At 36.6% G+C, this 12,587-nt stretch overlaps 1 protein-coding gene across 3 annotated transcripts in view; it reads left to right on the forward strand.

The window, feature by feature from the left end:
• The window catches only part of MIGA1 (mitoguardin 1), a 36,755-nt gene that overhangs the window by 4,895 nt on the left and 19,273 nt on the right, over window positions 1-12,587 (forward strand). For all 3 annotated transcript variants that reach the window (XM_064147831.1, XM_064147832.1, XM_064147833.1), the window contains exons 3-7: window positions 310-484; window positions 982-1,118; window positions 1,371-1,497; window positions 1,967-2,103; window positions 3,015-3,138. In XM_064147831.1, the coding sequence (XP_064003901.1) occupies window positions 310-484; window positions 982-1,118; window positions 1,371-1,497; window positions 1,967-2,103; window positions 3,015-3,138 (700 nt within the window). The remainder of the gene's footprint in view (window positions 1-309; window positions 485-981; window positions 1,119-1,370; window positions 1,498-1,966; window positions 2,104-3,014; window positions 3,139-12,587) is intronic.

Raw genomic sequence — 12,587 nt, forward strand, 5'->3', positions numbered from 1 at the left:
AAGTTTGTCTGAAAGTCATTTCCTTAGATTGCCACAGTTTGAAAGATTTGTAGTATGCCTTACCATTGTTAGTGCCAGAGTGTGTGTCTCAGTGCAGGCACTCTGTTACTTTGTAAATTCTCTGACCTACCAGCCCTCACAGATTTTTGAGAAGCAGTTACTGTGTTTTCAGTTGTCTTTCAGGCTACTTAAGAGTTGCATCTCTTACCTTTCTCAGGGAATCTATGGCCTAGATTGAACCAAAAGAGCAGTAGGAGCAAAGATGGGAGTTAAGAAGCATAGTCTGAAGTAACATTCTTTTATTTTCAGATAAAGCTTTCCCCTGGGTTAAAGAAGCTTTTCACAGTAACAGCAGTGAGTGCAATATCCGTTATTTTTCTGGCACATCACTTCAAAAGAAGACGTGGAAAGAAAAACAAAGTGCCACCATGGGAACCAAGTCATCTACTGTTAGAGTGTACCAAAGCAGCTGCATCAGAAAAAGGTGCGTGAGTGAACCTCCAAGGTTTTTACTGAGGAAGAAAAGGGGTGTGAGGGATGGGTGTGCATTTTAGCGTATGGTGGTAAACCAAACTGTTTAATGCTAAGTAGATTTAAACCAAAAATTGTCCAAATTAGGAATAAAACTACAGTGCCTTATAAGTGAGATAGTCTTGTTCTCAGTGATGAAGTTTTAATCATGAATTTGGATTAAAACTTTATCAATAGTATATGAACAGTGGAGTTTGCAATTTTTGTGGACACATCTCAATACTAAGAAAAGCAATTATGGGAAAATAATTATGTCCAAATGCATGGCTATGGTTAACTATATTGAGTGCTCTAATTTGTAGTTTCTCATGTAAAACTGTAAATGAAAGCATAATTGTTTTGCTTCTGAAGTGGAATTTGTTGGAAAGAATAAATGTAATTCTTGATAGATCTTCTTAAAGAAGCAATGTTTTGAGTTTTCAGAAGCGTTAAAATCAATGTATCTCTTAGGTTCAAGTTGTTCCAGTAGTCGGCAAAACTTGACTCTTTCCCTGAGCTCTGCCAAGGAAAAAGGATCTCAGTCTTGTATCTATGCAAATGGAGGACTTTTCAGTAAATACTCTGGTTCAGTTCAAAGTTTGGCCTCGGTAAGTAAAAGTGTTTTAAGGCTCTTGAGTGTCTGTTAACTTGCACCAGATAAGTGCCTATCTCACTAAGCTGAAACAACATTCTTGAACAAGCTATGTGAAAAGCTAGAGGTGCTGAGAAGGCCATTGCATTTACTACATAGTATAAACAGTTTCTAAGCAGGTGTCTCAGATAAAATGTACTCTGTCAGGAGTGAGGTTTTAAGGATACTTTGTATAGCAACAGTTCAAATTTTGTTTATTTTTATTAAGGTTCAGAGTGCCACCTCTTGTCACAGCTGTGCTTGTGCCAATTCTAGTTCCTGGGATAAAGCAGATGAAGATGATATTAAGCTTGTCAATATTCCAGTGACTACACCTGAAAATTTGTATTTGATGGGTAAGTTAAAATGAGAACATTCAGCGTGGATCAACACTGAATGCAAATATTGCCTTGTTTTTATGTCAGTGACAATTTATAATACTATTATGATGACCTTTCACGGTGATTTAAGCACCTTTCCATAAAATAATGAAATATTGCATGATCTAGAGTTAATTTTTCCAGCTACTACTTTTAAAATTATTGTTATTCCTATGTTTGTAGTAGAAATCTATATAATTATTTTAGAAAGCAAATAGGGAAAAAATAGAACGTGGTTGCTTTAATCATATTGTGAACTTTGTTATTGAAAGGGCAAATATCTTGTTTGTTTGGGTTTTTTTATACTTAGTATTGCCATTGTTTTTTAAAAAAAGTGACATCTGTGCTATATACTTTAGCTATATATCTTCCTGCAACTGTAAAACATGTGCACATATGAAAGCTATGTGTTTAATGGACTGGAGGTATTCCTGATCACCCCCAGGTATGGAGCTTTTTGAAGAAGCACTGCGTCGATGGGAGCAGGCACTAACTTTCCGTAACCGGCAAGTTGAAGATGAGGCAGGTTGTGGTTCCATTAAGCTGGGAGCAGGAGATGCAATTGCAGAAGAAAGTGTGGAAGTGAGTATGTTTGGTCCGTAATCTATTGTTGCTGTCCTGAAAATTCACTGCATTTTATTACCTGAATCTTTTTAACATTTAAAATTGAGTTACCAAAACTGTGAGTTAATTCACATTTCCAGTTTAGTGGTATTTAGTTTAGAGAATATCTAACGTTGTTACTTTTGGTTTGGTTTTTTTTGTTGGCTATTCAGAGGAGGGCAAGGGGAGGGAATGTGTCATTTATTTTTTGACAAGTGCTGTTGCATCAGTGTTTGCTTCTAGATGCTGTTATTGAACTACCAAGCATACTAGTTATCTGCATAGAATCCCTTGGGTCATCCTTATTTTGTATAACTGTGTGAGAGGATATCTGCTTAGCAAAGGCCTTGGGAAAGATGATCAGTGTATGAATGTTTGCAGATAACCCAGCTGAGCTTTATTTTTGTTCCTTTGCTCTTAAGAACTGAGTGCTAAAAATATTTTGAAATAAACACCTTCCTTTGTGGCTTTTATTATGTCTTGTTTAACCTTATCTGTGATTTTAACTAAAGTATTTTAAAACTTAGATTTTATTTCAATAACATGTATCACAGTATCATCAGGGTTGGAAGAGACCTCACAGATCATCAAGTCCAACCCTTTACCACAGAGCTCAAGGCTAGACCATGGCACCAAATGCCACGTTCAACCTTGCCTTGAACAGCCCCAGGGACGGTGACTCCACCACCTCCCCGGGCAGCCCATTCCAGTGTTTAGAAAACTGTATATTTTGGGTACTGAAATATTCATCTGACATTGCCCTTGTGTGGTTTCTAGGAAATTCAAGTAGTGTGGTTTGCTCCTTGAAGGCTTAATATTCTTAAATTCTACAAGAAAGTCTTACTGACTCTGAACAAACAGAAAATCTTCTAATGTCTGCCTTCTTGCAGGATATCATTAGTGCTGAATTCATTCATAAGCTTGAATCCCTTCTTCAAAGAGCTTATCGCCTCCAGGAGGAGTTTGAAGCTACCCTTGGGACTTCTGATCCTGCTTCTCTAACTAATGATATTGGTGAGTACTCATATTTTATGTTATTACTTTCTCCTACACAGCAGTTATCATTACAAGCCACTGTAGCATCCACAGAGCAGAATTGTACTTATCAATAAGTAAACTGGAAAAAAAATGTTGGTTCTTTATTATCTAATGTTTGATGTAGTGCTTCTATTTTTGATAAGAGTAGAGCAAAAGGAAATTCTTTTTTGTGGCTTGTTGGTGTACTTAAAGTTTCACAATACATCTCAATTTTCTAAAGTTTGCATTGACTTGGGTGTTCTAAGTATTTATGCAGTAAGAACGAGCTGGTGGATTCTCCACCACGGCAGGCATCCAAAACCCTCCCAGATGCCAGGGGAGTTGGGCTAGATGATCTCCAGAGGTCCTTTCTACTCCCTGTCATTCTGTGAGTCTGTGTAAGATATCACCATTTTTATGGCATGGAGATACAGGAGCATTTCAAAAGAAACTTTGTGTGTCTATTGACCTGTCAAACTGTGTGCACATATTTTGGGATTTTTTGAGTTATCATATTTTTTAATTAAAACCCCTAAAGTCTGAAGCAGATATCCATTACCAAAACTCTTATTGGTAATTGAAATTCATCATAGTTACAACTGAGTTAGCCCAGGATGTCAAAATGGCAATTATGAAAGTAGTTACTGCCAGTCATGCTGGTAGTTCGATTATTTTTGTTTAAATAATTGGATTAAGATGCTTTTAAAGACTTGGTACTTTCATAATTCAAGATCAAGTATCTCAAATAACAGACTTTAAAGGCAGAATATGTTCTGGGATTCCAATCAGGAGTCTTGTTTGTTAGGCTTCAGCTTGACTGGCACAAGGTGGCAGTACTCCCATCTCTTAGCCTTCATGCTATCCTGCAACTCTTAAATACAGCTCTAAGTAAGGCAGGAATTAAATTTAGGTCGTAGTTGGCATCCTGACATATCTGCACCTGTTTGTGTAGTTCTTAAAGCAGAAAAGCGTTTTACTGTTTTAATTTGGTGTATGAAACCATTAGCCTTAAGTGAAGTTGCATTGTATGTATCAGTCATTAAATTAGAAGTTTATTTGTAATTTCAGTCTTCAGGCAGAAAATGAATAAAATGGTATTCAAAGGACTCAATGTGATGGTCATTGTGCTTGGTCAGTGTTTTACTTGTTTTTTCCAGAAGTATTTTAAATTGCTGTTTTATTTTTTAAGATGTGATAACCGAATTCTTGTCTATCAAGAATGCTCTGAGAATAGAATACCTTTCATATGTTTGTAGAAATTATTTGTAATCTCTTGAGTAGATGCCTCTCATTATGAATTTTATTTGTGCTGTCTCAGGTGAGTGAGGACAAAAGCAAAGAGGTTGTTTAGTGAGTAGAGTTTTCACTTAGCAATATTTGGTGTGAAGATAGTTTAGCACTCTTTACTATGAATAATATCCTGCTGTAAAATACAAATGATAGTTCTGAAGAGAAATGGAAATGAAGGTGCCTCTGTTCTGTAGAAATGTGTTGTTGGTAACAAAAGCAGCAGCATCTGGGAAGGCCAGATACAGGCTTCACTGAGGCAGGCATAAGCTGCAGTGAATTGGAAAGGAGGCAACTGGCAGAAAAACGTGGAGTGAACTAGTCATTGTGTTATTTTTGAGTGGTGAATGTGAGGGAATAGAGGGTTAAAAGTTTCTAGTATTTTCTATAGTTTGTCCTTGAAGAAAGTGTTGGTTTTGTTTGTGGGTTTTTATTGGTTTTTTGGTTGTTTTTTTAAGCTCTTTTCTATCAGACTGAAATACTAGTTGAGCTAACTTCGGAGGAGTGCAAAGAGTTGGGAGAGAAACAATACCTTTATTTATGAGAAGAACTGCAGGTCAGAGGGGAACATTCTCAAATTGTAGGGCTCCTTGTCAGTACTGGATTCCTAATACTTCATATTAGTATTTTGATTTCTACTGTAGGAATGAATGCTGGCACTCAAATTTAATGGTGATTTGCATCAAAGTGGCCTTTGAACTTTTTGCTAATAATATTACAACCTATGCAGTAGTTACATTTTTATGCTTTAAAACCTTTTGTATTAATTTTACAATTTAAAACAATTGTTTGCGCTACTGCGGTAGAAGATCTCAGACAAAGGTCTGTGTTGTTGAATGGTTTTGTTGGAAGGTTTGTCTGTTTCTTTTTTTAATTTTCTTCTCACAGTTGAAAATATGACTGGCATTTTGGAGAGAGCAAGCACAGCCTTTAACCTAGTGACAAAGAACACATTTGAAGAACTCTTAGGAGAACACATTTATTTATTAGAAACCTGTTCTCCAACTACACTTAAAAAATCTTTGCATAGTCAATGAAGTGCCAAAAATATTTTTTATATATTTTATTAACATAGATTTCTGTCATGTTTTACTGCCTATGGATGAATATCCAAAGGCCGTATTTTTCTTCCTGCCTCTGAAGTGCTAGTGGAAAAAATTAGTTTGAGAGTATTATGTTTTCAATGCCTACTAGTAAGAAATTTTTCTGTTTGCAGTTCTCAAGCTCCAATGAGGAGGTTAGCAACTTTTAATTGAGTCAGGTGTGCTTTAGTAGTCCCTACTATAAAATACTTTCAAAGTAGCATAACTTAATAGTCAGGTTATAAACTTCTGCTTGCTCTCTGTTCCTTAAAAATAATTTTACATTAAATGATTTCTTGATTCTATGCAGAAGTACAAAATGTTTTTCTAGTAATTGAAATAGAATTCAAATCAAACAGAAGAAAACAATAGGTTTGCCTTTAAGTGTGGAAATATACTCATCTCAAGATGAATCCTTTGGTAATGGGAAGAAAACAGTATTACTAAGCCTGAGGAAAATCCCAGAAAAGTTATTCCAGTCCTTTTAAAAAAATACATGATGTACATTTTCAACATAATTTATCTATTACAGTTTGTGGAAGTTCACTAACTGCTGAAGTTCACTGCATTTTACTGTAAGGTTTCTGCATTGCAATTTATTGCTGCAACTTCTTCTTTCTGACTCACAATAAATACTTGAGGTGCAGGTGTTTGAATTGGATAGTATGTCTTCTGCTACCAGTAATATTCAAGACTTTTCTTTGAAGGCATATTTGTCCAATATTAAGAATGCTTAATCAACTTCAGCAAAAGGTCTTCACTGGTAAGTATCTAAATACAATGTCAAATAATAAAGTAAGACTGGTAGTTGAAAGTTCAACTTAAATGTGTAAACAAAAATAATTCTGCAGATCTTGTGTCTATGGAAAGATGATAATGTCTGGCTTTCTCAACCATCTCTTAATTTGGAAAATAACTTTGCATGGACTTGCAGTGAAGTTAGTGGTTCCAAAAAAATATTTGTGTTTGCAAGTCTGTATGTTTATGTTGGTATTTGATAACCTGGAGTCTGTGATTGTTTATCTTAAAAGCTGGAGCTTAGGTGCCATTTCATTGCATAGTAAAACAGATTAGCTGAAGTCTTTTCAGCTGTGGCTGAAGGTAATCTTATTTACCATACACTGACGCTGCAGCACCCAAGCATTGGAGAGCTGAAGATTGCTTAATCTATGTCATCTTGGGTGGTGATATATAAGAAATCTTTGAAAGCACTTCAAATAAGATCAGAAAAAGAATCTGTGTCTGATTTTTAAGAACCCTTATTACCATTTGCCCAACAGCTTTGCTCTTAGGTCCAACTGTGCAGGCTATTTATACAACTTGCTGCTTTTCCTTAAATGGCACCCCTGAAACCTGTCTTCTTTCCGTCCACACCACAACCCCTGTTTAAGCCCTTGTCTCTCTCACTTCTTGACTCATGCCATGTTCTCATGCCTTGCTTTGTCTGTTTAAAACTTGCTTCTCTCACATGGACTGAATTGTTCTTTATAAAAATCACCTATGCTCATTTTTCAGACCAGATGGTTCCTTTCTCTCTTAAGGTGTGTTTCTCCCACAGGAGCTCCTCATCAAATGAAATACCAGCTATTCCTCTTAACTATAAAGCCTGCTCATAATTGAGATACAGTCTACCTGCCTGACTTAATTTCCCAAACTTTTTTCAGCTAGTTGTTCCTGTGCTTCCCTGTTCAGTTCTCCTAATGCAAAATCTGTCTGATCCTTTCCAGTGGTTTCTGCCCCTTACAGCACATGAGCAACTGCAATTGCCTCTTTTCTCAGATACCTTTTTGCGTGAGCTTCTTGGTTCTGTGTAGTTACTGGGGCAAACTCTAATTACTTCTCTTCTTCCTTTCTTTTCTATCCACTGTGATATAAATCTGTGATAGAAAAGAAGGAACGCAGTAAAGCTGTTGTAGTTTCCTAATGTGAGTAAGGAACATTTGTACAGCAGTTTACGCAGTTAGTGACCCACAATGCTGCTCAAGTAGGACTAGTTAACATAGTTAACATTTTGCAACAGCAAACACATGTGATTAGCAGCACTCTAAATGTGTATTTTATGAACATTAATTTTGCATCTTTTTTATTGGACATGCTAGTGCTTAGTTCTAGTCAATAGCTTTTCCAGTCTTTTTAAACTTTTTTTTTTAAGTACCTGTATATTTGCTGCCTTCTTGTGCAAAGCAAAGTGATCATTTTCCCCATACATCTGAATTTGATTTAATAATCACTTGCCTTCATTCTGAACACTTTTGAACAGTGGTATATGAAATAAGTGGAAACAGCCTTGCAGAGGCAGGAAGTCACTTGCCTTCTTTTTTGTTTGCTTTTTTCCTCTTACATGTTCTCAAGGTTTATTCTTAACAAGTCATAGTTTACAATTGCTTTTCCGCACTAAAAAGGATGTATATACACTTAACTTTTCTGTGTTTATATACATTGTGAGTATAAATGTTCCAGAGGCAGGAAAAATCCTACCAGACAAGTGGGATAAGTATTTTTTTTTCTGGCTCGAGCATTGCAGTGTGAGGTTGTATAAACCAATGATCCAGAATGTGTTTTGGCCCATAGGACTAATTCCTGGTTTAGAAGTTCTGCTACAATAGTTTATTATTATGTTAAAGTCTATTTTTAGAAAAGGCTTGTCTGAAACATTCTTGGGCAAAGTAAAGGAGAGCCAGAGAATGGAGGAGGAGAGGTAGACAATGATAGTTTAGAGTTTGTAAAGAATTTGAAGGTAATTGTAATCAATTTGAAGGTTTATAAAGAATTTGAAGGTCTTAGCTTGGTAGTTTAATTTTGAAAGTGCAAAACCAACATTTTGACCTTTTCTCATTGTTTTTGAGCACAATATCAAAATGGAATGATGACAGAATTTTATAGAATTGTCAAATGTATCTCTCTTCCCTATAATTCCTTTATTAATTCAGCAAGGACTAAATTAAATGAGCCTCTGTCTGCAATTTATTTTCAAGAGTTTGAAATTAAAACATGGTGTGCACAAACATTTAAAAGCTTACAGCTTTTATTAACTAGCATTCTACCATGTTTAAAACTTGTTGGCATTTAAGTCAAAGGCCCTGACCTATCATCCTGGCATAAATGTTTGTAGCATATCCACATAGCAGCCTTGAACAATTGCAGTTTTCTGGGCTTGTTATTCAGTGCTAGCCATACCCCACCACTACAGCAATACACATTTACCAGGCATATAGCTTGTGTGGTGGCTTTTAATTGTTTACCCTATAGCTGGCTTAAGTAGCTTCTGTAAACATTTTGTTCCTAAAGGCCTCATTATATCTTACAATTTTCTTAAACTATTGGTTCAGTTTAAAATGTTTCAAAGTTCAACCTATGTATAGGAGCAAATCCATTTTAGTGCAAAGTTATAGCATAAGGGTCTCTGGACAATAACAGAGAGTAAAATGTGTTATGCATGTGCTTCTGTTTTTGCAGTTAATTACTTAGACTGTTCTAAGCAATTATTTTTTTTTTCTAGAGGTGTATAAATATACACCTAAATTTAAAAAAATAATTTATGTCAGTTCTTTAATTCTCTATTGGATGTGTGGCCTGTGCACTATGTACCACATTACCTAATAATCCTGTTTGTAGCAAAGTGCTGTAGTGTAGCTGATTCAAGAGCACATGTCAATCACACCAGGCTTTACTTTCTATGCTGCTATTTAAAACTGCCCTTGTTCTACATGCAGATATGGTGCAAGTATTTAAAGGTAAATATGTACATACTTCCACATGGCCTATTTCTTTTTATGTTCTTTATTCTTCAAGCTTTGCTTTTTTTTCACTTTCATTTACCACAGATTACCAATAAATTGACTAGATAGCAGCTTTAGCTACATCAGTTTGAGTCTCTGCTAATCAGTGTCAGGCTGTCTTTCAGGTTGCACTAATCATTACTTACATTACATTTCAAGTATTAATATGTTGTTTCTAATGCCTTTAGCAACCATAAAGTGCTGCTAATTGTTTTTTAATTTAAGTTTCATAATTGGTGTTACTTAGTAAACTAAATGCCCAGAGAAAGAACTCTTCACTACAACTTTTCAAGGATTCTTATCTCATTCTTCCCTTTGGGGGAAGTGGAATGCAAGCAGGTCTCAATCAGTAAGGCACTTAAGATATTCTTTAAGTCTTATTGTTTAAAATTAAGCATGTGTCTTGCTAATTTAAGTTCTTAAACTGTAAGCTATGTGCAGCTGGGTTTTCAGAAGCCAGTCACATTCCTAAGCAGTTTCACTGGAGTCTGCAGAATTCTGTAAGACTGTTCTGCCCTGAAATTCAAGTGAACACTAGGATTATTATGTTGTTCCTGCAGCGTTTGCCCATGTCAAGTATGCTGGAGTCTCCATTCTGAATATACAATCCAAATGTTAATCCAAAACGGATACATAACATTTCTTTCTTTCATGTTATTTCACTGAGAGTCACCAGTTGTATAGTTTTGTCTTTCTGTCTTTCTATTAATTCCAAGGAAATAAAGATATCAATCTTTCTTCTGATGCTGTCCTGCTATATGTAACAGAAACTACCAACTGCTGGACAGTATATTTTTCTTTCAATGGAAGGACAAATTAATATGTGAGTTAGTTTTGTCAGACTGTCTCACTTGCTTTGAAATTTCAGCATCTGAAGAATAATATATTGGCTAAAGAAGAACCTTTTCTAGCAATCTTGTGTTTAAGCTTTTACTTCGAAGAGGACATGTTGGGTGGTCCTATACCCTTGTGCTGTGTCCAGCAAAATACAGTGTATGCTAGAATACTAACTCTTCACTCTTTTCTGTGTGTTTTGTTTGATTTGGATTTTTTGTTTGTTTGGGGTTTTTTTTATAGTTTTGTTTGAGTTGGGATTTTTTGTGGTTCTTTTTTTTATAATGATCAGGAAACTTTATAAAGCAACAAGTTTCAGGAGTTGCTGGTTATTTTTGCCTTTTTTTTCATGACTGTACACTACTATCTGCTCTTCTGTGAAAAGATGCATGATGGGAAAGCCAAGAAGGTGGCAACAAACTGCCTTGGAATGAAGCAAAGGATACTGCTATTAATGCACTTGTATAAACATTATTGCTTTAAGTTCTCACTGATTTCAGTAGATTTACACAGGTCTAGTAGAACTGAAGACAGAAGGATAAATGCACTTAGTTTTAATTGACATTCCTCTCACAAGTCCCATGAGAAGAGTTTTTACCTAACATGCTTATGGAGGCCTCTGGTGTGGATAGGTATTAAAGGAGCTCATTCTAGATATGTGAGCCTCAACCTTGTCCTTCCTTTTCCTGCAGATGACATTGCATTCTGAATCTGCTTTGCATCACAAAGAGTTATGTACTATCACACTGAATGTGGTTGAACAGACCATTCCATTGTCACTAGAAAGTGTCTGTGCAAAAACAGTGGTAGGTTCTTGCTTTTGGGATATGAAGAACTAAGAAAAGGCAGTGACGTTTGAAGCTGATGACTAAGGTATCTGGCAATCTTCACAGTGCTGTGCTATAAATCCCTGGTGGACAGCCTGTGTTTTAAATTAAGCAGCACTGGAATTTAAACTAGACTTTTCTGTGAACAAAATGGATGTGATGAACTACAGGAGAATGCAGTGCTCCTATGAAGAGGAAACGATAACAAATTTGTGTTGCATGTCCATCTGAGTAGACTCTATCCAGATCAGGCAGCTAAGTAAACCAAATTGCCAGATCTCTGTCAAATCATAAAATACAAGTACAGAAACTGTTATCTAAACTGTTAGAGGGTGGTCAGAAGTCAAATTATCTGTAAAGGACAAGCATTTAAACCTTAAAATCATAGAAGATTCAGTGATTTTTTTTAATTACTATTTTTTTTAGCTTCAGGGTAAATAGAAGTTGCAGGAAACTATAACCCCATGTAAGTGTAGAACCTTATGTAGGCAGCAGATAAGCAAAGTTTACCTTTCCAAAGACATTTCAAACTATGATAAGGGGAAATCTAACAGTGGCACATAGTTTACATAGGATATACATCTCAACACTGTTTCACATCTGTGTCAAAAAGAATGTCAGTGCAGTCAGTAAACCAGAGAAGTGAACACATGCATACACTTATTTTGTGTTTCCTAAGCTGATTTCTCAGCTGTTAGCACACATGTTGTGCTATTTCAAGTTGCAAAAGACACATTAGATGCTCATCTATTTTCTTAAAATTCAGATCTCAACTAAAGCCTGTCTGAGGCACTTAGTGCCATGGTCTAGTTGACTGGTTAGGGCTGGGTGCTAGGTTGGCCTGGATGATCTTGGAGGTCTCTTCCAACCTGGTTGATTCTGTGATTCTATGTGTGTGTTGTGGAGGCAGGGAATTAATATGGCAGAGTCAGGAATATATGTAAAAACAGAATTATTTTATTTTCTTGAAACTCTGTTCCCAAAACTATGTACAGAAATGAATTTAGCTTAATTAGCAGCCTCAGTTAATTGAGAATATCTTACAAAGGATGCTATAGATAAATTTGGCTATTTTAGAAGTCAGGAAATGGAAAAGGCTAAGCTATAAACACAGGTTTTCCCACCATTAATCAGGCTCAGCAGAAAGTTTACTCACAGGTGAGTTAGACTGTCTGAGAGAAAGGGTGGTCCAGCTGCTTGTCAGCTCTCTCTCTTTCAAAAGACATCTGAGGCTCCTTAGGCCTATTAGACTTGCACAAAGGGTGCTTATGGTGGGGAGCCATCCAAAGCAGGGACGATCCAGTCCCTCAGGAGCTTGTCCTTTGCAGCAGTGCCAGGGGACTCTCTGCAGGAACTATCCAGGCGGGAAAGAACTCTAAGGTAGGAATCCCAGGGCGGGAAGTACCCCAATATTTATACCTTTCCTAGACAAAGAGCAGAGTTACCACGTCCTAGGCATGAACACCACAGCCAATCCCAGCCCCATTCCAGCGCGGGCACTGCACAGGCACCCCTTGTGCCAGAAGGACCTTTTGTGGCCCCACGCCTGCAGGGCCAGGGGGAGAAACATTTCTTTGGTGCCTTTCCTCTTCCATTCAAACCACGGAGGGAGGGGAATTTTGAGGTATACAGGACTC

This window comes from Pogoniulus pusillus, chromosome 8 (genome assembly GCF_015220805.1).
Source record: "Pogoniulus pusillus isolate bPogPus1 chromosome 8, bPogPus1.pri, whole genome shotgun sequence".
In the NCBI taxonomy this organism is placed as follows: domain Eukaryota; kingdom Metazoa; phylum Chordata; class Aves; order Piciformes; family Lybiidae; genus Pogoniulus; species Pogoniulus pusillus.